This window comes from Schistocerca cancellata, chromosome 10 (genome assembly GCF_023864275.1).
Source record: "Schistocerca cancellata isolate TAMUIC-IGC-003103 chromosome 10, iqSchCanc2.1, whole genome shotgun sequence".
NCBI lineage: Eukaryota > Metazoa > Arthropoda > Insecta > Orthoptera > Acrididae > Schistocerca > Schistocerca cancellata.
This window is the reverse complement of record NC_064635.1, coordinates 58,325,690-58,353,071: the sequence shown is the minus strand read 5'-3', so window position 1 is coordinate 58,353,071 and position 27,382 is coordinate 58,325,690. Positions and strand designations below refer to the sequence as shown.

The 27,382-nt window shown below is 41.6% G+C and overlaps 2 protein-coding genes across 2 annotated transcripts in view; one reads left to right on the top strand and one right to left on the bottom strand.

Annotated features, from left to right (window-relative positions):
* Window positions 1–2,448, bottom strand: part of LOC126106334 (tetratricopeptide repeat protein 27) — a 115,114-nt gene extending 112,666 nt beyond the window's left edge. Inside the window, exons 1-2 of the mRNA XM_049912583.1 lie at window positions 2,234–2,448; window positions 1,803–1,986 (exon numbers count right to left, since the gene is read on the bottom strand). Of these exons, the coding sequence (XP_049768540.1) occupies window positions 1,803–1,986; window positions 2,234–2,318 (269 nt within the window). The 5' untranslated portion in view covers window positions 2,319–2,448. The remainder of the gene's footprint in view (window positions 1–1,802; window positions 1,987–2,233) is intronic.
* Window positions 2,449–2,488: 40 nt separating this feature from the next.
* LOC126106335 (tRNA-specific adenosine deaminase 2) overlaps window positions 2,489–27,382 on the top strand; it is a 30,775-nt gene continuing 5,881 nt past the window's right edge. Inside the window, exon 1 of the mRNA XM_049912584.1 lies at window positions 2,489–3,006. Coding sequence (XP_049768541.1) covers window positions 2,740–3,006 — 267 coding nt within the window. The 5' untranslated portion in view covers window positions 2,489–2,739. The remainder of the gene's footprint in view (window positions 3,007–27,382) is intronic.

The following is a 27,382-nucleotide window of genomic DNA, read 5'->3' as shown; positions in this document are numbered from 1 at the left end:
AGTCTGGGAGAAGAAATAAAAAATTTTGAACTTTGCTGATGACATTTAATGGCATCGCTGATGACATTTAATGGCATCGCTGATGACATTTAATGGCATCAGAAGTGGCAAAGGCCTTGAAGGATCAGCATGAAGGAATGAATTGCATTTTGAAAAGAGATTATGATGAGCACTAAAAAAAATGAAACAATGGTAGGGGAGTGTAGTTGAATTAAATCAGATGGTGCTGAGGGAATAAAGTCACAAACAGAGGCATTGAAAGAACTAGACAAAGAAGTGCTGTTTGGTTAGCAAAATAACTGCAGATTACGAGAACCCCAGAACCCTTGCCATGTGTTCACAGCATCAGTTAAAACTACATTTATGCTTCAGAATAGATATTATGTGTGTAAGTATGGCAATTTTGACCTTCTGAATCTTGGTAAGGGATAATGATACTGAAAAAATTTTCAATATTCCCCAAGAACATCAGCTTCAGAACGCATGGTAAAAATTTCAACAATTTGTCACAAACACAAATTGTAAACGAGGTCAGCCTCCAAAGCAGTACTTTTTGTATCCAAAAGTAACTGCTTTTTGATGTGTTCTCAGGAACTGCCAATGGAAAAATGGTGTTTTAATAAGCCAGCTACGGTATACACCCCAGACACCACGTAACGCAAGAGAACCAACCAAGTTGCTCAATTTGCCTGGGCTAGAGGAAGTGTGTAATGTTTAAATTTTAATCCTTTACTGCACAACAGCTACAGTATGCCTGTCTTTCAATAGGTATACAAATGTTCACCAGCCCAGCCCAAGGGCTACCCAAAACACTTATCCCCCTCATCTCCGTGATCAATAGGACCTGAGATATGAGACCCTGAAGAATCACATTTTCATTTGTGGCTTTTGGTACCATGCACTGTCATGTACGAACCAATTAGCCACTCTGAAAAATTCAATCAATGGAGTAGGCTACTACTTGCTTTTGAAAGAGTGAGGAACAATATTCACTGTTTAATGCAAAGATTTACATTTTCTTTAATTAAATATGAATACACATTCACAAACATTATGACCACTCTAGCAGGCACAGTAATCACACAACTGGAAGAATAACAACTGTTGTTTGTTGTCAATAAGTTGTTCATTTCAACCAAAACAAATGTTATTGATAAATTTTACATAAACACAGTGTTCTTAGTGTTAACATCAGACTAACAGATAACAGAACTCATTCCGTATCATCAAATTTTCACCGTAATGATTATGTCTTGTGAACAAGGAACATGACGCAACTGATGACACGTTTGCTTTCTTACTGACTAATATTCTACAGCAATGGTGTTAGACAAATAGGCTTATATATTTTTTAAACTAATTATCACTGATCAGTGAGTATAATCTTGAGTCCAGTTTGAGATATCCGATAGAGTCCTCTTATACCTGCTAATAATACTCACAGCGTACTAAATAGTAATTTCAAATAAATAGTGGTGAGAAATACAGCATGTTGTTAATTTTATTATTTCTGCCAACTAGACTATGAATAGTTATCTATTATATTTTATTGTCTGTATTACATCCACCTCTTCCCTTCTACCATGCAATTCAATTTCAATGCACAAGAATAGACATACATGAATGAAACACGTCACGTAATAAGAAAGAAGGATATAAAAACTCAAACCTATTGGGTGCGCACACACACACACACACACACACACACACACACACACACACACACACACACACAGAGAGAGAGAGAGAGAGAGAGAGAGAGAGATTTATTGTTCATCCAGTTTAAATGTGTTTGCAGTTACCTCTCCAGTGATAATTCATTCTGGTCGATATAGCACTCAACAGAATACTGCAAGGATTTGTCCAAGAGCTCTTCTGTTGAAGCACAACTCAGAAATTTGTTAAACACAGCCTTTGACAGCTCAGATTCCAATATATCTGCATACTTCCCATGTCTGAGATATACAATGATTTCACTGCATGCACCTGGCGCAAATGAAAGTCTACTGATAATACAAAATATTTAAGTTCACAAATCTAAAACGCGATACACTATTAACAATTGTATACAACTTAATACATAGTGATTTTGGTGCAGAGATTGTATCAAATGAGTCAGAGAAATAATCATGTATATCAAACTTCTTCGTATCATAATTCCACGACTGTCAATAACAACGAGTGAAGCTAAACAATGCAACGTGTAAACACGCAACAGAATGATTGTGAAAACCTTCTTCAACAGGAAATGATTTCTGGAATCCAGTCGCTATATATTCTTCTAATGCTTTCACGTCTGCGTCACGCAATTTCGGCATTATTACCAATCTCTAGCAGATTTCTAAACAAACTGAACGCCGTACATCACTCCAGCATACACAACATATACTGCACTGTACCAACGCCACCTTACACTACGATTGTGCGATCTTCATGACTTCATCCTTGGACAGCGAGCTGTGTATTATGGGTAATCTAGCTGTTTACTGTGTAGTGTGTACTGTGTAAGAAAAACATGAACGAAGAGCGCAACAAAGTATCGTGTTTTCGCAGGAACTACATGCACATTGTTTTATTGTAGCGATATACATGTACTTTCGTTTGTGTGCACTGATTAATTGTTCTTCTGGCCATGTAAAGCGGAAGGAAAATGTCCATTTATGCTCTTCCGAGTAACATAAACTTTGTTTTGTTTTTATTATTGTTGTTTTACTGCTACTGTGCTGGAACAAGCCGATAATGAATCAAGAAAAGGAAGAAATTGTATCAGACATACAGCAGTGGATGAATAAAGCATTTGATATTGCGGAATTAGCCCTTAGCAATGGCGAAGTACCTGTCGGTTGTGTGTTTGTCTGTAGGAATGACGTTATAGCTGATGGTGCAAACACAGTTAATAGAACAAAAAATGCAACAAGACACGCCGAAATGAACTGCATAGATATGGTTATGCGTTCGTGTAAAATAGCTGATGTAGATTGGAGAAAAGTATTCCCCGAAGTTGAGGTTTGTACCCGGTTGCATTTTATTATCGCTCTAATAACACTTGATACGTGAAATGTTTCTCTCAGTTCTGCCTTGTTGAGTTTTGAACTCCTTTTTATAATGAGATGTTAAAAGTTTTTCAACGTAGTATATATTTCAGTTGCTTTATTACATTTATTTTTTCATCTATTTTTCACATTTATAGTGATATGTCAGATATGCATACAAACATCACGGGGAATATTAGCTTTTATCAGACACAAAGAATTTAATGATGTAGAAAGTTTACAGCCTGTATATATAAAATCAAATAACATATGGTTTACTTGATTGGCATAGATTTCACAAGTATCAGATAGAGTTTTAAATATATGGCTGTGCTCATGAGTTGAGCACCTCTACAAAATATTATCTGGTGGTACATAAAAAGAACAAGAAGATAGTTGCATTTTTAATTCCAATTTTGTTATTTAAATACTGTGGAAATCATTTTCACATACAAAAGATACCTCTAACTGTTATGGATGAGTGGGGTGGTGCACTGATTAATGCACAGGACTCACATTTAGGGTGATGCACTTTAGGTTTTCCTTGATTTCCCTAAATTGTTCCAGGAAAAATGCTGGGACAATTCCTTTGAAAGAGCACAGCCGATTTCCTTCCCTGTCCTTGAAACAGTTCAAGCTTGTGCTCCATCTCTAATGACCTCGATTTTAATGGGATTTGGATCATTTCCATAAGTAAACTATCAGAGAGATGCTCACTGTTAAATGTTTGTACAAGCTTTGTGAACAAATAAGAATAATTAAGGTTTGTGTGTTTATGGGTAATTTCCAAGAATGATTGCCTATCGTAGTCGCAGGGTCCAAATGATACATATTGGACGTCCGATCATAAATCAATCATTATGCCTTAACTTTCCCCTGCAAACGCAAGTTGTGGAAGTATAGGTACTGAAACAAGTACAGATCGTCCCTTTGTCTGGGACGCTCTTCTTTTTTTATGGAAGACTTAACAGATTTCCACAGCCGCTCAATATTCTGGGTGCGGGCACTGTGGTCATCCGAAGACATGAACTCCACAGAATGGTTCAGAAATTCGTGGTCAAACCCTTCAGCTTTCAGAGTCTTTTAAGACTGAAACCCGTCTGTAATAACTTTAGTACCACACAGTATGAAGTATGACACCCACTAAAGTGACCTTGCCTCGGGACAATACTGTGACAACGAAACACTACCGCAGCTCTCTTTCTATTCCACTGACTACCCAAATGTGATCTATTTCATTTTTTGAATGTCGTCTTCTCTGGTTCTTTCGCCTAGCTATATGAGATTCGTCTACTTCTACAACTTTATTCACTCCACCAATTGGTACACTATCATTTGTCACTACCACGTAACAGACTTCTCGGCAAAACCCGAAGTAGTCACATACAGTATTTGCAGATAACTCAGTTTCTGATGCTGTTGGTTGCAACATGTAGTCTGGAATCCAGCACGATACAAGAATTATGAATGGATAACTTGGAAGAGTCAAACCATGTATTTTTCCGCACTCCCCGCAATGAAATTACAATGGGATTTCAGTATCGACACTTACGAAGTTTTACAGACTTTGCAGCACCACAGTCAACACAGTCCCTCCTTCCCTCGTCCAGCAGAACTCCATATTTGCGGCAAAAAGTCAAACAACTCTCTATGCTGGATATACATGGAATGAGAGTTTTCCATGTCAGAGAATCTGCGGAAGAAACTTCAGGAACACCAGACATTACACTTGCCATCGACAGAAACAGTATGGGTTTCCCAATGAAGTCACAAATAATTAGGGCACAATGTAATGTACATGAACTAAAGGAATGGAAAACAGATAAAAATAACGGTCACAAATGAGTGATCATAAAGCCCGCCACGAATTCGAAAGATCGATTTACTATCGCACATTCGATATGTATCATTTGGATCCCGTGACTTTGATAGGCAATCATTCTTGGAAATTACCTGTTTATGTTACCAATAGTAGACACTGGTTGTATATTATATGTGCTAACATGCTTATTGATAAATTGTATTACATTTTGTTTGGCCATTTGGGATTATATGTAATGTAGGACACCTGAAAAATAGAAAACATTCATTATCACATAGGCCTACTTCCTAACCATGTTTGTTACATCCTAACATCATCGATTATAAATAACAATATACACACATTTAATGTGGTAAGTACTCTTTAACACAGTAAAATTTCTTTTCCACCCTATAGTCTTTGAGGTTCTTTGGAAAGTTAGTGTCATGTACACTGTCATGAAGGCTTTTAGGCAGACTTCTAGGTAATTTGATACCTGAGTACTGAGGTCCATTTTCAAGCATTGTAGGCTTCGTATGTCATTCGTCCTCTGTTGTCTTGTGAGTGTGTACGTTAGTATTTGTGTAATCCACTATCTTTTGTGTTGTATATTATTATAAGTTTTCAAAGATGTAAAAGAAATACTAACAAAGAGATAGAAGGGTTGGCCAGTACTTACCTCAGCTCAGTACAGCCGATAGATACACATAAAACAGAGCCAAAAATTTACATTCCTAGCTTTCGGAACAAATGTTACTTCATCGGGGAGGAGAGAGGGGAAAGAAAGGTAAGAAGGGAAAGGAGATTCAGTTACTCACAACCCAGGTTATGAAGCAACAGGGAAAGGAAAATAGGGAGGGTAGCAAGGATGGAGGCATGGTTGTCAGAGGGAAGCCAAAGATATTCTACTGTAAGTACTGTGCCAGGTTCAAACCAAAGAGGATGCATACAGAAGTAAAGAGGTATATAGTATAAAGATAAACACAACTATGCAGGATGAAAAGATTCGTGAATGGCTAAAGAGGAAAGGGAAAGAGGAGAAGACTGAAGAGTGAATGGGAGTGAGGTTGTTTAACGTAGGTTCAGTCCAGGGGGATGGCGGGATGAAAGGATGTGTTGGAGTGCAAGTTCCCATCTCCGCAGTTCAGAGGGACTGGTGTTGGGTGGGAGAAGCCAAATGGCACATACGGTGTAGCAGGTTCCTAGGTCCCTAGAATTATGCTGGAGGGCATGCTCCGCTACTGGGTATTGGGCATCTCCTAGGCGGACAGTTCGTCTGTGTCCGTTCATGCGCTCAGCCAGTTTAGTTGTTGTCATGCCGATGTAAAAGGCTGTGCCGTGCAGGCATGTCAGTTGATAAATGACATGTGTTGTTTCACATGTAGCCCTGCCTTGAATTGTGTACGTTTTACCAGTAGTGGGGCTGGAGTAGGTGGTTGTGGGGGGGATGCATGTGGCAGGTTTTGCATCGGGGTCAGTTACAGGGGTAGGAACCACTGGGTAGAGAAGGTAGTCTGGGAATATTGTAGGGTTTAACAAGGATGTTACGGAGGTTAGGGGGGGTGACGAAAGGCAACTCTGGGTGGTGTGGGGAGAATTTTGTCAAGGGATGATCTCATTTCAGGGGTTGACTTGAGAAAGTCATATCCCTGGCGGAGTAATTTGTTGATGTTTTCGAGGCCAGGATAATATTGGGTGACAAGGGGGATGCTTCTGTGTGGTCTGGGGGTAGGAACATTGTTGTTGGACGGGGAGGAATGTATTGCTCGGGAAATCTGTTTGTGGACAAGGTTTGCAGGATAGTTGCGGGAGAGGAAAGCACTGGTCAGGTTATTGGTGTAATTGTTGAGAGATTCGTCACTGGAGCAGATACGTTTGCCACGAATACCTAGGCTGTAGGGAAGGGAGCGTTTGATGTGGAAAGGATGGCAGCTATCAAAGTGAAGGTACTGTTGTTTGTTTGTGGGTTTGATATGGACAGAGGTGTGGATGTGAGCTTCAACAAGATGAAGGTCAACATCCAGGAAGGTGGCTTGGGTTTTGGAGAAGAACCAGGTGAAATTCAGATTCGAAAAGGAGTTGAGGTTATGGAGGAAATTAAGGAGTGTTTCTTCACCATGAGTCCAGACCACAAAGATGTCATCTATAAACCTATACCAGGCCAGGGGAAGCAGCTGTTGGGTCTTCAGGAAAGCCTCCTCTATGCGGCCCATGAAGAGGTTGGCATAGGACGGAGCCATCCTGGTTCCCATGGCCGTTCCCCTGATTTGTTTTTAGGTCTGGCCTTCAAAAGTGAAGTAATTATGGGTGAGGATGAAGTTGGTAAGTGTGATAAGGAACAAGGTTTTTGGAAGATCTTCGGGTGGGGGTTGGGAGAGGTAGTGCTCAAGGGCAGAGAGACCATGGGTATGTGGGATGTTTGTGTAAAGGGATGTAGCATCTATGGTGACAAGAAAGGTTTCAGGTGGGAGAGGAGTGGGAATGGATTTGAGGCGTTCAAGGAAGTGGTTTGTGTATTTGATGTAGGATGGGAGTCTGCGGGTGATAGGTTTTAGGTGCTGGTCTACCAGAGCTGAGATACGTTCGGTTGGGGCTTTGAAGCCTGCTACAATGGGACGGCCAGGATGGTTCTCTTTGTGGATTTTGGGTAATAGGTAGAAGGTAGGGGTACGTGGCTCAGGTGGAGTGAGTAAGTCTATGGAAGCCGTTGTGAGGCCTTGTGAGGGACCTAGGATTTTTAGGATTTTTTGCAGCTCAGTCTGGATGGAGGGAATGGGGTCCTGGGTAACAGCTTTGTAGGTTGAGGTGTCGGAGAGTTGACGCAGTCCTTCTGCCACATACTCCACACGGTCTAGTACGACAGTTGTGGAGCCTTTATCTGCCGGGAGGATGACAATAGAGCGGTCTATTTTCAGCTCCTTAATGGCACGGGATTCAGCTGGGGTGATGTTGGGGGTTGTCGGGATGTTCTTCAAGGAGGACTGGGAGGCAACACTGGATGTGAGGAATTCCTGAAATGTCTGCAAGGGATGGTTTTGGGGGAGGGGAGGAGGATCCCTTTGAGAAGGCAGTCGGAACTGTTCTAGACAGGGTTCAACACTGGGTCTAGTATTTGGGGGCTGTGTTTGGGTAGTGAAGTGATATTTCCAGTTGAGGTTCCGGGTGAATGAGAGGAGATCTTTAACCAGGGCAGTGTGGTTGAATTTAGGTGCGGGGCTAAAGGTTAAACCTTTTGATAGAACAGATGTCTCTGGAGGAGAGAGGGATCTGGATGAGAGGTTTAGGACTGAATTGGGACTGGTGATATGTGGTATTTGACTGTGGTTATAGTTGAGATTTTGTCTGTATGGGGTATGTGCTGGGATGGGGAGATTGAGTAGGGTGGCTAGGCTAGGTTTGTTGGCTATGATGGGGGTTTGTTGAAGGTTCTGTTGTGGTTGGTGTTTGTGAGGGATAGTGAGAGGGACCCCACTTCTTAGGTGTTGCACTAGCACTGTGGATAGTTTGTTCAGGTGGTGTGTGGCATGGAACTCAAGTTTGCAGCTGGCTTCTAGGATGATGTTCCTGAGTGTGTTCTCCAAGCAAGGGTTTGAGAGGTGGAGGACTTTGAAGAGAGATAGGAGCTGTTGGGAGTGGTGGTTACATGAAGTAGTGTAGAGATTCAGGACAAGTTGGGTAAGGGCTAAGGATTGAAGTTTCTAGAAGTCCAGGAGAGACTGGTGGAAGGAGGAATTGCACCCGGAGATGGGAACTTTTAAGGTAAACCCTTTAGGGGTAATTCCAAAGGTTAAGCAGGACCGGAGGAAAAGTATGTGGGATTGCAGTTTGGCTACGGTGAATGCATGTTTCCGGAATGAATTGGGACTGGTGATATGTGGTATTTGACTGTGGTTATAGTTGAGATTTTGTCTGTGTGGGGTATGTGCTGGGATGGGGAGATTGAGTAGGGTGGCTAGGCTAGGTTTGTTGGCTATCCTACATCAAAGACACAAACCACTTCCTTGAACGCCTCAAATCCATTCCCACTCCTCTCCCACCTGAAACCTTTCTTGTCACCATAGATGCTACATCCCTTTACACAAACATCCCATATACCCATGGTCTCTCTGCCCTTGAGCACTACCTCTCCCAACCCCCACCCGAAGATCTTCCAAAAACCTCGTTCCTTATCACACTTACCAACTTCATCCTCACCCATAATTACTTCACTTTTGAAGGCCAGACCTACAAACAAATCAGGGGAACGGCCATGGGAACCAGGATGGCTCCATCCTATGCCAACCTCTTCATGGGCCGCATAGAGGAGGCTTTCCTGAAGACCCAACAGCTGCTTCCCCTGGCCTGGTATAGGTTTATAGATGACATCTTTGTGGTCTGGACTCATGGTGAAGAAACACTCCTTAATTTCCTCCATAACCTCAACTCCTTTTCGAATCTGAATTTCACCTGGTTCTTCTCCAAAACCCAAGCCACCTTCCTGGATGTTGACCTTCATCTTGTTGAAGCTCACATCCACACCTCTGTCCATATCAAACCCACAAACAAACAACAGTACCTTCACTTTGATAGCTGCCATCCTTTCCACATCAAACGCTCCCTTCCCTACAGCCTAGGTATTCGTGGCAAACGTATCTGCTCCAGTGACGAATCTCTCAACAATTACACCAATAACCTGACCAGTGCTTTCCTCTCCCGCAACTATCCTGCAAACCTTGTCCACAAACAGATTTCCCGAGCAATACATTCCTCCCCGTCCAACAACAATGTTCCTACCCCCAGACCACACAGAAGCATCCCCCTTGTCACCCAATATTATCCTGGCCTCGAAAACATCAACAAATTACTCCGCCAGGGATATGACTTTCTCAAGTCAACCCCTGAAATGAGATCATCCCTTGACAAATTCTCCCCACACCACCCAGAGTTGCCTTTCGTCGCCCCCCTAACCTCCGTAACATCCTTGTTAAACCCTACAATATTCCCAGAGTACCTTCTCTACCCAGTGGTTCCTACCCCTGTAACTGACCCCGATGCAAAACCTGCCACATGCATCCCCCCACAACCAACTACTCCAGCCCCACTACTGGTAAAACGTATACAATTCAAGGCAGGGCTACATGTGAAACAACACATGTCATTTATCAACTGACATGCCTGCACGGCACAGCCTTTTACATCGGCATGACAACAACTAAACTGGCTGAGCGCATGAACGGACACAGACGAACTGTCCGCCTAGGAGATGCCCAATACCCAGTAGCGGAGCATGCCCTCCAGCATAATTCTAGGGACCTAGGAACCTGCTACACCGTATGTGCCATTTGGCTTCTCCCACCCAACACCAGACCCTCTGAACTGCGGAGATGGGAACTTGCACTCCAACACATCCTTTCATCCCGCCATCCCCCTGGACTGAACCTACGTTAAACAACCTCACTCCCATTCACTCTTCAGTCTTCTCCTCTTTCCCTTTCCTCTTTAGCCATTCACGAATCTTTTCATCCTGCATAGTTGTGTTTATCTTTATACTATATACCTCTTTACTTCTGTATGCATCCTCTTTGGTTTGAACCTGGCACAGTACTTACAGTAGAATATCTTTGGCTTCCCTCTGACAACCATGCCTCCATCCTTGCTACCCTCCCTATTTTCCTTTCCCTGTTGCTTCATAACCTGGGTTGTGAGTAACTGAATCTCCTTTCCCTTCTTCCCTTTCTTTCCCCTCTCTCCTCCCCGATGAAGTAACATTTGTTCCGAAAGCTAGGAATGTAAATTTTTGGTTCTGTTTTATGTGTATCTATCGGCTGTACTGAGCTGAGGTAAGTACTGGCCAGCCCTTCTATCTCTTTGTTAGTATTTGTTTCACATCTTTATATGAGATTTTCCATTAATCACAAAGATGTAAAAGCTACAAGGTTAGCTTTTTTTATCAAGTTCTGCATCTTTCAGAAGTCTTTCATCTTAAAATGATCTTAATGGTTTGTGTGTGTGGGGGGCGGGGGGGGGGGGGGGGGGGGACGCACGCGTGCTCGGGCGTGCGTGCATGCGTGTGTGCTTTTTTTAAGTATGTGAATACATTTGGTGTTTTTTTAGTTTCCTCAAACTGTCACTCCATTCTGAAGGTACAATTCAAAGATTCCATAGTATACTGTTCACATAAGCTATTTGTCTGCATACTGCAACAGCTGCTTCATTATGAATATGATGGAGCCAAGTTTTTTACAGACAGAATGAATTTGTTGTTTTCATTTCAGCTCATTATATACAGTAATACCTAGGAATCTAGTGAATTCTACTTCTGCCAGCCTTTTTCATCCACCTCCAAACCCATGTGCAGAGGCTGATTTTTGTTTATGAACACTGTATACACACCACTTTTAGGTTTATAACCAGTCCATTTTCCAAGAGCCATTGAGTTGTGATGTTTGCAGATATGCTTGCCCTTCTCTCAACATGCTCCACTTTTTGGTCACTGTTCAGTATTGTCATGTCATCTACATGGCCTACAATATTTTCTTCTCTTTCTCTTCAACACCTGTATCATTAATGAACAGATTCAATAGCATGGCCCATTACCAATCACTGCATCACTCCATATTTGATGGCTTTGGTTTCTGACTCACGTTCTTTTCCTATTAACACACTGTTTCTTGTTACATACATATGATTCCATTCACTCCCCTGCTTGCCCTCGAATAATGTAGTTTTCCAATTTTCCTATCTGTATTTCATGATCATTAATTTCAAAAGCTTTGGCGAATCTGAAAAATTGCTGATGCAATTTTATTTTTATTTATTCATTTATTTTGTAAGGATTGTATAGTGTATTCATGTCAGATTGGCAATTGCTGATTCTATAGGTTTACCCTTTCTGAAACCATGCTGTGACGGTACAGTAATGTTATGTCATGTTATGTTCAAACAATCAGTTAATCTATTACACAGAAACATTTCCAGGATTTTTGAGAAACTTGATATCAGTGAAACTGGCCTGTAGATGTTGGGAGTCCCCTTTTTGTACACTGGCATCCACTTGCTTATCTTCAGTTTTTCAGGAAAAATCTCATCTCTGAAAGAGCCGTTCACTATGGCCAACAGTGATGTGATTATTTGTTCACTAACCAGCTTTCTTATGTGATTCTATTGTGATTCTATATTTCATTATCACTAGTTGATTTCTTGGACTTCAGTTTCTGTGCAGTTTTCATCAGCTTATCTTCTGTAACTAGTTTCAAGAACATAGTTCTGCTTGACTTCTTCTTCTTCTTTTTATTATTATTATTATTATTATTTTTTTTTTATTATTATTTGGGTACCTTAGGAAGCTTCTTTTCTGGGCAACCTCTTTACAATTTTAAGTTCCCCACCAAATTTATATAGGCTATGTATCATTGAGTATATAAGTTATTTTTCTGCCATCTGTTAACACTGCGTTGTCCGTTTTCTTTTACCTGATCCCTGTTTGTGTGTTTCATCTATCTTTTTTCCTTTCTTTCACCATTAATTACATCCTGTTTTTTGAGTTCCTTATGGTAGTGTTGATTGCTTTTGTGTTTGCCACTCTCTCTCTCTCTCTCTCTCTCTCTCTCTCTCTCTCTCTCTCTCTCTCTCTTAAAAAAAAAAGTACTGCATAACTATGTTTCATTCTGACAGTGTATTACCTTAATTCTGTGTATATTAACAGTTCCAACTTACTGTAACGTATTCATATATTTTGACAATCTGCTGATAGATGATCAGGGAAGTCACTATTATGTTATATTCATATGTTTTATGTTTTTTATGTTATACTTTTTGACTTGCTCCACAACCATGAGAACAATCTCATTTTTGGGTATGTTGTTGTTGTTGTGGTCTTCAGTCCTGAGACTGGTTTGATGCAGCTCTCCATGCTACTCTATTCTGTGCAAGCTTCTTCATCCCCCAGTACCTACTGCAACCTACATCCTTCTGAATCTGCTTGGTGTATTCATCTCTTGGTCTCCCTCTACGATTTTTACTCTCCACGCTACCCTCCAATGCTAAATTGGTGATCCCTTGATGCCTCAGAACATGTCCTACCAATCGATCCCTTCTTCTAGTCAAGTTGTGCCACAAACTTCTCCTCTCCCCAATCCTATTCAATACCTCCTCATTAGTTACGTGATCTACCCATCTAATCTTCAGCATTCTTCTGTAGCACCACATTTCGAAAGCTTATATTCTCTTTCTTTCCAAACTGTTTATCGTCCATGTTTCACTTCCATACATAGCTACACTCCATACAAGTACTTTCAAAATTGACTTCCTGACACTTAAATCTATACTCAATGTTAACAATTTCTCTTCTTCAGAAACGCTTTCCTTGCCATTGCCAGTCTACATTTTATATCCTCTCTACTTCGACCATCATCAGTTATTTTGCTCCCCAAATAGCAAAACTCCTTTACTACTTTAAGTGTCTCATTTCCTAATCTAATACCTTCAACATCACCCGACTTAATTCGACTACATTCCATTATCCTCGTTTTGCTTTTGTTGATGTTCATCTTATATCCTCCTTTCAAGACGCTATCCATTCCGTTCAATTGCTCTTCCAAGTCCTTTGCTGTCTCTGACAGAATTACAATGTCATCGGCGAACCTCAAGGTTTTTATTTCTTCTCCATGGATTTTAATACCTACTCCGAATTTTTCTTTTGTTTCCTTCACTGTTTGCTCAATATACAGATTGAATAACATCGGGGAGAGGCTACAACCCTGTCTCACTCCCTTCCCAACCACTGCTTCCCTTTCATGCCCCTCAACTCTTATAATTGCCATTTGGTTTCTGTACAAATTGTAAATAGCCTTTTGCTCCCTGTATTTTACCCCTGCCACCTTCAGAATCTGAAATAGAGTATTCCAGTCAACATTGTCAAAAGCTTTCTCTAAGTCTACAAATGCTACAAATGTAGGTTTGCCTTTCCTTAATCTAGCTTCCAAGATAAGCTGTAGGGTCAGTATTGCCTCACGTGTTCCAATATTTCTACGGAATCCAAACTGATCTTCCCCGAGGTCGGCTTCTACTAGATTTTCCATTCGTCTATAAAGAATTCGCGTTAGTATTTTGCAGCCGTGACTTATTAAACTGATAGTTCGGTAATTTTCACATCTGTCAACACCTGCTTTCTTTGGGATTGGAATTATTATATTTTTCTTGAAGTCTGAGGGTATTTCGTCTGTCTCATACATCTTGCTCACCAGATGGTAGAGTTTTTTCAGGATTGGCTCTCCCAAGGCTGTCAGTAGTTCTAATGGAATGTTATCTACTCCAGGGGCCTTGTTTCGACTCAGGTCTTTCATTGCTCTGTCAAACTCTTCACGCAGCATCATATCTCCCATTTCATCTTCATCTACATCCTCTTCCATTTCCATAATATTGTCCTCAAATACATCACTCTTGTATAGACCCTCTATATACTCCTTCCACGTTTCTGCTTTCCTTTCTTTGCTTAGAACTGGGTTTCCATCTGAGCTCTTGATGTTCATACAAGTGGTTCCCTTTTCTCCAAAGGTCTCTTTAATTTTCCTGTAGGCAGTATCTATCTTACCCCTAGTGAGATAAGCCTCTACATCCTTACATTTGTCCTCTAGCCATCCCTGCTTAGCCATTTTGCACTTCCTGTCTATCTCATTTTTGAGACGTGTGTATTCCTTTTTGCGTGCTTCATTTACTTCGTTTTTATATTTTCTCCTTTCATCAATGAAATTCAATATTTCTTCTGTTACCCAAGGATTTCTACTAGCCCTCGTCTTTTTACCTATCTGATCCTCTGCTGCCTTCACTACTTCATCCCTCAAAGCTACCCATTCTTCTTCTACTGTATTTCTTTCCCCCATTCCTGTCAATTGTTCCCTTATGCTCTCCATGAAACTCTGTACAACCTCTGGTTTAGTCAGTTTATCCAGGTCCCATCACCTTAAATTCCCACCTTTTTGCAGTTTCTTCAGTTTTAATCTACAGTTCATAACCAATAGATTGTGGTCAGAGTCCTCATCTGCCCCTGGAAATGACTTACAATTTTAAACCTGGTTCCTAAATCTCTGTCTTACCATTATATAATCTGTTTGATACCTTCTAGTATCTCCAGGATTCTTCCATGTATACTACCTTCTTTTATGATTCTTGAACCAAGTGTTAGCTATGATTAAGTTGTGCTCTGTGTAAAATTCTACCAGGCGGCTTCCTCTTTCATTTCTTACCCCCAATCCATATTCACCTACTATGTTTCCTTCTCTCCCTTTTCCTACTACCGAATTCCAGTCACCCATGACTATTAAATTTTCGTCTCCCTTCACTATCTGAATAATTTATTTTATTTCATCATACATTTCTTCAATTTCTTCGTCATCTGCAGAGCTAGTTGGCATATAAACTTGTACTACTGTAGTAGGCGTGGGCTTTGTGTCTATCTTGGCCACAATAATGCGTTCACTATGCTGTTTGTAGTAGCTTATCCGCATTCCTATTTTTTTATTCATTATTAAACCTACTCCTGCATTACCCCTATTTAACTTTGTATTTATAACCCTGTATTCGCCTGACCGAAAGTCTTGTTCCTCCTGCCACCGAACTTCACTAGTTCCCACTATATCTAACTTTAACCTATCCATTTCCCTTTTTAAATTTTCTAACCTACCTGCCCGATTAAGGGATCTGACATTCCACGCTCTGATCCATAGAACGCCTGTTTTCTTTCTCCTGATAACGACGTCCTCTTGAGTAGTCCCTGCCCGGAGATCCGAATGGGGGACTATTTTACCTCCGGAATATTTTACCCAAGAGGACGCCATCATCATTAACCATACAGTAGAGCTGCATGCCATCGGGAAAAATTACGGCTGTAGTTTCCCCTTGCTTTCGACCGTTCGCAGTACCAGCACAGCAAGGCCGTTTTGGTTAGTGTTACAAGGCCAGTTCAGTCAATCATCCAGACTGTTACCCCTGCAACTACTGAAAAGGCTGCTGCCCCTCTTCAGGAACCACATGTTTGTCTGGCCTCTCGACAGATACCCCTCCGTTGTGGTTGCACCTACGGTACGGCTATCTGTATCACTGAGGCATGGGTATATGGAACAAAAACTGAATCTAATCTAAATCTAATTTATAGTTTTCAGCTCGCTCATCCTTCTCAGAGCCTACAATTTCCTATGCAGTTCTATTATTTCACTGGTAATCAATTGTTTGATTCTGCAGCTTTTATTGTCTCCTACTTTGAAGAATATTACATTAAAATGGTATTTAATTGTTGTAAAAAATTAACCATACTTTTCATTTACATTCTGCACCTATAGCCCTATGGTTTCAGCCCAGGTTTCCCCACATAATATTGTTCTGAAGAGTTTAATATTTTGCTTGCTGATGATACTGATTTCTTTGGTTGTTCGTTTTGATTTTGATACTATGTCATTACTTCTGAGAAACAGATCAACTATCAGTGACGATCAGATATTTCTGTTTGGGAGTTCATGTGGTGCATTGTTACACCTACTGATATTAGTAATGACGATGTCAGTAGGTGTCTGATTCTGGCTCTTGTTATTGCAGATATTGATGTCGCAGTATTACACCGTATTAACAATTCTTGAAAATCATGTCTTGTTTTTGATCCTTTGTACATGTCAGTATTGAAGTCTCTATGTATAATGTTTTTCTTTGTGTTCTTTCTTAGGAAGTTAGCATTTTTTCCCAGAAAGATGCTAATCTTGCCACCTGGTGATCTGTACACACTAAACACTCTAAAATTATCTGTCACTATTCCAGTAATTTCAAAGGCGTTTTTGCTAGATGTGGCTAACCTCACACTTTTACTGGTTACAGTCTTGAGGGGCTTTCCTGTTTTAATATATTGTCACGCAGAAGGTGTAATTAGATGAATGATGAACACTAACTTTACTTAACAAAGGATTATTCAGCACTTGCACATACAAGAGCGCGGAGCGAAGTGCCTCCAGCCAAAACACATACAGTATATATACAGTTACAGAACATTCCAGTACAGTGATTCTTGACATTTGTGGATACTTCTAGAATGTACTCAAACCAAATATATAAATTAAAATTTTACTCTTCAGTTGAGTTTTGAACTCACGACCCTCCATGCAACAGTCTAGTATCATAACTACTGCACTAAAGTGACTGTATTAGTCAGCTTCTTCCGTGACATTGCTCCCTCCTTAAGAGAACAGCATCTCGATGTTACGTCCTCGTATTCCGGGAATGAATCATTGGTCCTACATACTCCGACATCTGATGACTGATGTTCGCCCTGGCAGTGATCTTCTTAGAACTTCCCTTGCCGCTACGCTCTTCGTCACCTTTCTGCTTGTTGGCTGTTGCTGGAGCTTCGAATTTACCCTGGGTTCCAGGATCCTTATAGGGCTTCATTCGAAGGACGTAGACCATATCTCTCATCTTTCGTCGTCTTGTGTCAGGGTCGAAATCTTCAACTTCATAAGTAACATCAGACAACTGTCTTACAACCTTATAATTTCCAAAGTAGCGCTTGAGGAGCTTCTCAGAGAGACCCACCCTCCAAACAGGAATGAAGATCCGGATGAGGTCACCATGCTGGTAAACAGGACGGTGGCTTGCATCATACCTTCGGCGATTGTTTTCTGGAGCCTGCAGCGTGCGGAGTCAAGCTAACTGCCAAGCTTCCGCAGCTCTGGTTAACACTTGGCGGATGTAGTCGTTGTCTGCGTGATCAGGGTATAATAGAAACACAGTGTCCATCGTCTTCGTCGCCTCACGCCCATGCACCAGGAAAAATGTCGTAAATTCTGTGCTGTCTTGTTTGGCAGTGTTGTAGGCAAACGTCACAGAAGGTAGCACCTCATCCCAGTTGCTCTGCTCAACATTGACAAATATTGATAGCATGTCGGCCAAGGTCTTATTAAGGCGTTCAATAAGACCTTGGCCAACATACTATAAGTGTTCGTCAATGTTGAGTAGAGCAACTGCGATGAGGTGCTACCTTTTGCGACATTTGCCTACAACACTGCCAGACAAGACAGCACAGGATTTATGCCATTTTTCCTGGTGCATGGGCGTGAGGCGACTACGACGATGGACACTGTGTTTCCGCTACATCCTGATGACGTAGAGGACGACTACATCAGCCAGGTGTTAATCAGAGCTGAGAAAGCTTGGCAGTTAGCTCGACTCTGCACTCTGCAGGCCCAAGAAAATGATCGCCATAGGTATGACGCGAGGCACCGCCCTGTTGTGTACCAGCCTGGTGACCTCATCTGGATCTTAACTCCTGTTCGGAAGGTTGGTCTCTCTGAGAAGGTCCTCAGCCGCTACTTTGAACCTTATACAGTTGTAAGACAGTTGTCTGATGTTACTTATGAATTTGAAGATTTCAACCCCAACACAAAACGGCGAAAGATCAGAGATATGGTCCCCGTCCTTCGAATGAAGCCCTATAAGGATCCTGGAACCCAGGGTAAATTTGAAGCGCCAGCGACAGGCAACAAGTGGAAAGGTGATGAAGAGCGTAGCTGCAAAAGAAGTTGTAAGAAGATCACTGCCAAGGCGAGAATCAGTCATTGGGAGTTCGAGTGTGCAGGACCAATGACTCGTTCCTGCCCTAGGAGGACATAACACCGAGGCGCTGTTCTTAAGAGGGAGCAATGTCACTGAAATTAGCACTACAAGACAAGATCTTCTAGCTCGACTATTACCAGATCTCACTAAGGGACAACAGAAGAAGCTACTTGCCAGTCTTCAAGAGTTCTCTGTATGCTTATATCCACAGGTGCAATGCATATTAGACAAATCGATGGTGAAGCATCGGATTAGCACTGGAAACCATCAACCAAAAAGCCAGAGAGCATAGCGTGTTTCAGCAACGGAACGTCAAATAATTCGCGACGAGGTAGAGAAAATGATGAAGAATGACATATTCAGCCTTCGCAGAGCCTACGGTCATCACCAGTGGTCTTCGCCAGGAAGAAGGATGGCAGTTGGCGCTTTTGTGTCGATTACAGGAAGCTTAATAAGATAACTAAAAAGAACATTTACCCTCTTCCATGAATTGACGATACACTAGATTGTGTGAAGGGGCTAAGCTTTTCTCAACCGTGGACATGTGCTCAGGGTACTGCCACGAAGTAGATGAGGCTGGTAGTGAGAGGACTGCGTTCGTCACTCCTGAGGGCCTGCATGAATTTAAGTTAATGCTGTTTGGTTTGTGTAATGCACCAGCAAACTTTGAACGGATGATAGATAATCTTCTACGGCACCTGAAGTGGATGATGTGTCTTTGTTATTGAGATGACATTATAGTGTTCTCAGAGACATTTGATGAACATATAAAAAGACTGAGGGCCGTTCTTAAGTGTCTCCAACAAGGCGGACTGAAACTTAATCCAAGAAAGTTCCTCTATGGAGCAAAAGAAATCAAAATACTTGTACACCTTGTGTCAAACGAAAGAGTGCGGCCAGACCCAGAAAAGGTGAGATCTGTAATGGAATTTCCTATTCCTAAAAGTATTACAGATGTGAGAAGCTTCCTCGAATTATGTTCTTATTACTGACTTTTGTATCAAAGCAAGGCCACTCCAAGAGTTGTCAAAAGCCGATGCTAAATTTATCTGGGGTGGTGCACAACAAGATGCTTTCGATGTGCTGCGAAAAGCTCTGACGACTGACCCTGTACTTGGTCTGTATGATGAGAGAGCACCTACAGAACTGCACACAGATGCCGGTGGGTATAGGATCGATGCTGTTCTGGTGCAAATTCTGAATGGAAAAGAGAAGGTTAAAGCCTATGCTTCTAGGACACTTACAAAAGCTGAGAGACACTATTCAGCTACAGAAATAGAATGTCTTGCTGTGATCTGGGCCATGTGCAAATTTCGACAATGTCTCTATGGAAGGCCATTCATAGTTGTTACAGACCATCATTCACTTTATTGGTTGATAGGTCTTAAGGATCCAACAGGACAACCCACCAGGTGGACCTAGAAGATCTTGTCTCATAGTGGAAGCGCTAATTTTGTCCACAGTCTTGGCATAGGAGGTTTCTATGACGCTCAGCTGTTGTGCAATTAACAGCTCAGCGTTTGCTACACACGTGGGTCTTGGAAGGATCAGCGGTTCTCGGTGACACTTAACTATCCACAATTTACCGAATCCGTTCTTAAACGAGACGACAGAGGCTGGGAAGACCAAGTTATTCTTCAGTGGAATGTAAGAGAAGCATACCACTGAATAATATGTGTCACACTATAGAGAGTGTCAGAGAGAAAGGCAATTCCTCAGAAACCATCTTGCCAGCTGGCCAGCTCATACCAATTCCACCAGCCAAAACGTCTTTCCAGCGTGTTGGGATTGACCTCCTCGAACCATTTCCAATGTCTGCTATTGGCAGTAGATGGATTATTGTTTGCTCTTATTATCTGACACGCTGTGCCATTACAAAAGCCATGAAAACAGCCGAAACATCCGAGGTAGCCATACTCATCGTGGAAGACATTGTATTAAAACACAGTGCCCCAAGGTTGTTAATTACTGATCGAGGAAAAGTTTTTCAATCGAATCTTGTGACAGAGATAAGCCATCGGTGCAACATTACACATCACGTGATGCCTGCCCACCTTCCACAAACTAACAAGCTTACTGAACGCCTTTATAAGACCTTGGCCGACATGCTATCAGTTTCGTCAATGTTGAGCAGAGCAACTGGGATGAGGTGCTATCTTTTGTGACGTTTGCCTACAGCACTGCCAAACAAGACACCACAGGATTAATGCTATTTTTCCTGGTGCACGGGTGTGAGGCCACTAAGACTATGCACACTGCGTTTCTGTTACATCCTGATGATGTGGACGATGACTATATTGGCCAGGTGTTAACCAGAGCTGAGGAAGCTCGGCAGTGAGCTCACCAAAGGTATGACACGAGCCACCGCCCAGTTGTCTACCAGCCTGGTGACCTCGTCTGGATCTTCACTCCTGTTCAGAAAGTTGATCTCTCTGAGAAGCTCCTCTGGTCCTACTTCAGACCTTATAAGATTGTAAGACAGTTGGCTGATGTTATTTATGAGGTTCAAGATTTTGACCCTGACACAAGACGACCAAAGATCAGAGATACGGTCCACATCCTTCGAATGAAGCCCTCCATGGATCCTGCCACCCAGGGTAAATTCAAAGCTCCAGTGACAAGCAACCAGTGGAAAGGTGGCAAAGAATGTAGTGGTAAAAGAAGTTCTAAGAAGATCTCGAGCAGGGCGAGGATGAGTCATCAGGAGTTGGAGTATGCAGGACTGATGACTCATTCCCGGACTAGGAGGACGTAACACTGAGACGCTGTTCTCTTAAGGAGGTAGCAGTGTCGCAGAAGAAGCTGAATAGCACTGTGGCGTAGTGGTTGTGATACCATACTGTTGCATGGAGGGTCGTGAGTTCAAAACTCACCTGGACAGTACAATTTTAATTTCTATATTCGGTTCGAGTACATTCTAGAAGTATCCACAAATGTCAAGAATCATTGTACTGGAATGTTTTGTAGCTGTATATGTACTGTATGTGTTCTGGCCGGAGGCAGTTCGCTCCACACTCTTGTATGTGCAAGTGTTGAATAAACCTTCGTTAAGTGAAGTTAGTGTTGGTCATACATCTAATTACACCTTCGTCGCCAGAGAACCCAGAAGGATGTCTCATGTTGTGGCACACAGTTGCTGTCATCGTAACGTCTTCTTCTTCTTCTTCTTCTTCTTCTTCTTCTGTCTCTGATAGATTGTGAACTTGGAGGGCACTGCCAAGCAATAGTATGAGAACAACGAGGAGAAGTTCACAAGCTGGGAAGTACTCCAGGCGGCGAAACACGACGACTGAAGTGCAAGGCTGAAGATAAATTACAGTGCAGGGCACAGCGTCTAGGAGAAACTACAGCATCCTACATTCGAGACGTCTTGGAGCTGTGTAAAGTAGTGGATCCTAGAATGAAGGAGGAAGATAAGGTTGCACATCTCATGAAGGGTGTTGCCGAGAACATGTATCGAGTCCTACACCTGAAGGAGATTTCTTCGACAGCAGACGACTTCATAAAATGGTGCCAGTATATCGAGACAGTCAAAAAAGAATTACACGTAAGAAGTTTGAACGACTTCCAAACATCATATCGATGTCTGTGATGGAGAAAGCGACCGATTTCACAAGTGTTCTTCGTCAGATAGAGAGAGAGGAAGTTCAGAAGGAACTTGGATTGCATGGCGAGCAAAAATCCGAGATGCTTCAAGAGGTCATAAGGGAGAAAGTGGAACAGACATTGAACCCAGTCTCTTGTCCTTCATTTCCCTTTGAAATGGTGAAAAAGTCGAGACCCAGGTGGAGTTACATTCCTACAATGCTACACAAGGAACCTGTTTGGGCACCAAGGATGACTTGAGATCTGGAGTACCCAGGATAACCAACCAGTATGTTTCCACTGCAGACGACTGGGACATGTGGTGGGCTATTTTCGAGAAAGGTGGCGGATATTTGATGACGCCCACGCCAGGAGACAGAAGACCGATCTTAGCCAACGCTGACTCCGGGATGATGAATATGAACAAGAAGATGGTGCAGGACCACGTAGGTCACCATCGCCGCAAGCTAGCCACTGGAGAAGACGCTACCCAACATGCCGATCAAGGTCTCCGTCACCATTTCGAAGCTCCAGCCAATCACATAGGTGCTGCAACCTGGAAAACTAAAGGGTGTGACCTTCCTTGGAGGTGAGGCTGCTAAAGAGAAAAATCCTCTGCCTTTAAGCACTACAAAAATGATAAGAAACTACATTGATATCCTCATGGATAGCCAACCAGCCCAAGCTCCTGTGGACTCTGGAGCATCATAGTCAATCATTCCGGAGAAGTACCATCGCCAGTTGCAGAAAACTGTATTCGTCGACAACAAAACATCTCTACTGAAGGTGGCTAATGGGAAATATGTAAAATCTACAGGAAGATGTGTCATTCGTGTGGGTATAAGTGCCCATATACAGCCCTTAGAATTTATTGTCTTACAAGAGTGTATTCGTTACATCATTCTCGGATGGGACTTCTTGTAAGCTTCTCAGGCAACTATAGATTGTGGGTGCTCGAAAATTATGCTAGATGAGATGAGATACTGTGGACAGGAAGATGCACATCCAAGTGTTTGGAGACTGTGTGTTGGATGAAGTGATCATGCCTGCAGTCAGTGCTAGAAAGGTAACCGTCACGTCGTGCCATGTATCAACGCATGGATCTTGTAGTGGAATGTAAGAGAAGCTTAACAAATTTGTTACAGTGCATATAAAGGCGCCTCTGTAATAATGCTTTGTTTCAGAAACCAGTTTTGTATGCGCTTGTTTTGCTTTTACCGTAGTTTTAAAATAGTTGTCAACTTGTTGCATTCTAATTCCCGGTAGCATATAGATTTTGCAGTTGCAGGCAGTGATATTTTTCAGTAGTGAATCACCAATTGTTAGAAATTCATTTTCGTTCCGTTGCATAGTTGTGGTCTTGTCTTTTTCTTTACCATATGTCACTACCTTTCATTTTCATTTATCTACCAATTTTTGGCTTGCTGCGTTTATCATGACATTGTCAGAAACACTGGATGTGTTGTTGTTTTTAAAGTTTGTATGTACATATGTGTTTTCATGGTCTTATTGTTTTTCTGTTTCATGTATCTCACAAATGGAGGACTGCTTTTCTTGTACTAATCTATCACTTTGTTTCTTTACAGTCAATATTTCAGTTTTTAATGACTCAATATCATTTTATAGTAACTTTATAATTTCCTTTTTTGGATCCACAGCGCTTACAAGATCAGCCATTTTGTTAGTTAAACACCCATGGCATGTCCACAGAAAATCAACACTGATAAATTTTATGTTCACTTTCACATACTTTTCAAACAACCCCTAATTTGCACTTGTCACAAAAATATTTTATACATCAGGAATATTGCTACTTTGGAAAAAATAGTCTGCTGTTCTTGAAGTTATGCTTATCACACACTAAATTCTTTAACAATATTATGAGAAGGAAAGTTGCTACTCACCATATAGCGGAGATGCTGAGTCACATATAGGCACAACAAAAAAATTTTCACACTCAAAGCTTTCGGCCAATGGCCTTTGTCAACACTAGACACACATACGCACACACACACTCGCGCAAATGCAACTCACGCACACGATTGCAGTCTCAGGCAACTGAAACTATAGTTTCAGTGGCTTCAGTTGCCTGAGACTACAGTCGTGTGTGTAAGCTGCGTCTGCGCGTGCGCGCGGGTGTGTGTGTGTGTGTGTGTGTGTGTGTGTGTGTGTGTGTGTGTGAAAATCTTTTTGTTGCGCCTATCTGCAACTCAGCATCTCCACTATATAGCGAGTAGCAAGTTTCGTTCTCATAATACTGTTACATTCCACCCTGGATTTTCCGTTGTTTGACTAAATATTTTAAATACTACTTACTCGACATTTATGTAAATTTACTGATATTGTTCCAGTGAGGCAGGTTACAGTGGTAAACACACTGTACTTGCCTTCATGCTTTAGAGTGTCCATGTCACCAAACAACTGTAGACAAATTCTTTGATTTTTATTTGATTACATTTGTACAAAGTATGTACACGTAACATAAGACAAGTCAACTTCCTCCACTACACATCTTTTTGTCTCCAATGGCCGTGATATTGAGGATGCTTGAAATGCTAACCTACCTTTCATGCTTTCTCTGATACTAAAAGAATGTTTTATGTACTGTAAGAATAGAAGCTCATTTTAGTGTTTAAATTATCCATTGCACTAGTGAAATATAATTACAGCACTGAAAAAATTCAGCATTTAATTCAAAGATTTTACGAATTGATAACTTGTGTGTTAAAATAACTAAAAAGTACCACTATCCATTCAAAGTAAGCTCTTGCAGTGATTTGAACTGTCCCATATGTTATCCTCTGTAAATGTAGCTTACATAAGGATGAATGACATACACATCACTTTTAAACTCAGAATATGACTGGTTGGAAGGTTGCAAACTCCATTACCCCACATCATATTTCTTTGAAAACAAATGTGTCATAATTTTCTAATTTACTGCTTGGTCTTAACAGATGATCAGATTAGTACCTTCAAGATCAGTCTGTTTCACCATAAAATCTGTCTTTAGCTTTCCTATTGCCCCATGTATTACCTTTGCCATAAGAGTTCTGACCTGACCTCAACTGATTAGCTACACTTTACATGTAGGAAGGCTGGAAACCTTGTTTCAATTCATCTTGTTTTTCCCTCTTTTTTGATCAGTTTCTCTAAAGTTCTCTTTTCCCCAGAAATGTTTGACACAGGTGCAGGTGATGAAATACAAACAAACCAGCCTACAGTGTCAGGTGAACAAAATTACATGATCTTTTGGCCAAGCACTCCTTCACTTGTTGACGATTGTCAAGTGGTATGACTGTCACTGGGCTTCTGGTACACCCCCCCCCCCCCCTCATGTATACACTAGCTGCCATGTGTGATGTCACTGGTACCCCTATTATACACTAGCTGCCATGTGTGATGTCACTGGTGCCCATGGCAACACTATGTATGGGCATATGGCGTTCAATACGTCCACTTATATGGCGCAATTGCTGGATCCCATGTAGTGCTGTACTGCAGGCCATTGTGTCTATTTAAGGTGTTATCAATTATTTTTATTTCAATGACTTCTTTAGTTACATGATCCCAGAAGCCTTTAGTCCAAACCATGATGTATGTTGCATCAAATTTTATCCAGTATCTGTGTTCTAAAGCACGCGCAGCTAAAGTAGATTTCTCAGAGTAGCATAGGCGATAAAACCTTAAAACCTCTCATTCTCCTTCCAGTGTTGTTCCACAGAGCATACTGTTTGTCCATCGTAACACTGGCAGTACTTGCAAGAAATTGTAGACCCCAAATGTTCTGAGACCTGATGCGTCTTTAACTGGTGTCAGTACTTTGACAAATTTTAGTCAGAGGCCCGAAGATCAGTTTGATCTTGTGTCATTTCAATAGGCGCACAGGACCACAGAATGTAAAAAAAGGTGAGTTTCTTTTCCTGCTCATCATCAGTGGTCTTATTGTGAGTCGTGCTTGAAATCACTTCATTTATTTGATGAATGTAATAGGTGTTGTTACTGAAGACCTTGTGTAGGTGGATCAGTTAGTGGGGCAAGTTATCAGTATACCATTCTTGAATGATGCACCAGTTTTCAAATAACATTGTACTTCTGTGTTGATTGATGAGGGCTGATGGCATGCAAGTACAGATCGGTGGGGGTGGGTTTTCTATAGACGCTGTGGCCAAGTCATCCATTTCATTTGCATGGGGTGGGGGCATCGAGAAGGGGCAATGCATTGTCTTTTTCTACGACTGTGGTAAACTGGATATTACTGTTATTGCAATTGAGGACTCCCAAGAAGTCATCCAGTTTCTCACATCCGTGTGGGCAAATGACGAACGTGTGATCAACATATTGAAAGAAACAACGAGTCTTTAAAGGCACCACGACTGAGGCTATCTCCCCAAAATTTTCATTGAAGAGGTACGTAAATTTAATGATGCAGTGTGAGAATGGGCTGAGGATTTTTACTGGTAAATTGTTCCACTCATTTACCAGCCTAAGCATATTTACCACCATTGTTGTTCCATGGTTCAAACTTACCTTGCACTAATGGTCTTTCCTTTCCTGATGTAACCCACCAGAACCCAGTCTGTGTCCTATGTCTTCCCATGTGAGACTTTATCATTTCAGTTTCTTAATGATTTCCATGACAGTACGAGTGTCCAGTAGTCTCCCATTGTAGATGTAGCTGCTCTCTTTATTTCTGATTTGACAGTTTTCTTTATCTTTGGTGGGATACTTTATCCGTGCAGCATACTTCAGCTGGGCTCTTACAAGGGATATATGCGCTTCCTCCTTTATATCCTTGCTCAAAATCTTTAGTACCCTCATTAAGATGTGCCAAGACTTATTGGTATACACACTATTAACTGCCTCACCTATATTATGTAGTTCCCAGTATATTCCTGGCACTCGGTATCACATGCAGGTATTGTCACTGTTGTCTTGCTGTGGTGGTGTTAGGTCCCAGTTTGTCCTCTTATCAGTTGAAGTGCATTTACAGTGTACCAGGCTCTTCTGCCGCTTGCTACAGTTCGAATTTGTTTCTTTCGATTGTAGCTAATTGGATATAGAAGCTGGTAGCCAGTGAAAAATCACTGAATCTAATGATTTCTTTTGGTAGAATATGTGAACTGATTTGTTCTCAATGTGAAGAGTGTGAAGGAAACTAGATGTGGTGATAGACTGGACTGTAGCAAAGTCCAAGGCCTAGGTTAGTTTGGGAATATGACAGTTTCATTGTGGATTGGCAGAACCAACTGATGTGAATGGAAAAAGACTAGATATGCAGGCAGGCTGACCTGTTGTGAAGCCTGAGGTGTGGGTTAAGTTGGAATGTGACAATTTCGATGTCATTTCACAAAGTGTATTTGAATGGAAGAAAACATGACCTGCTGACAGA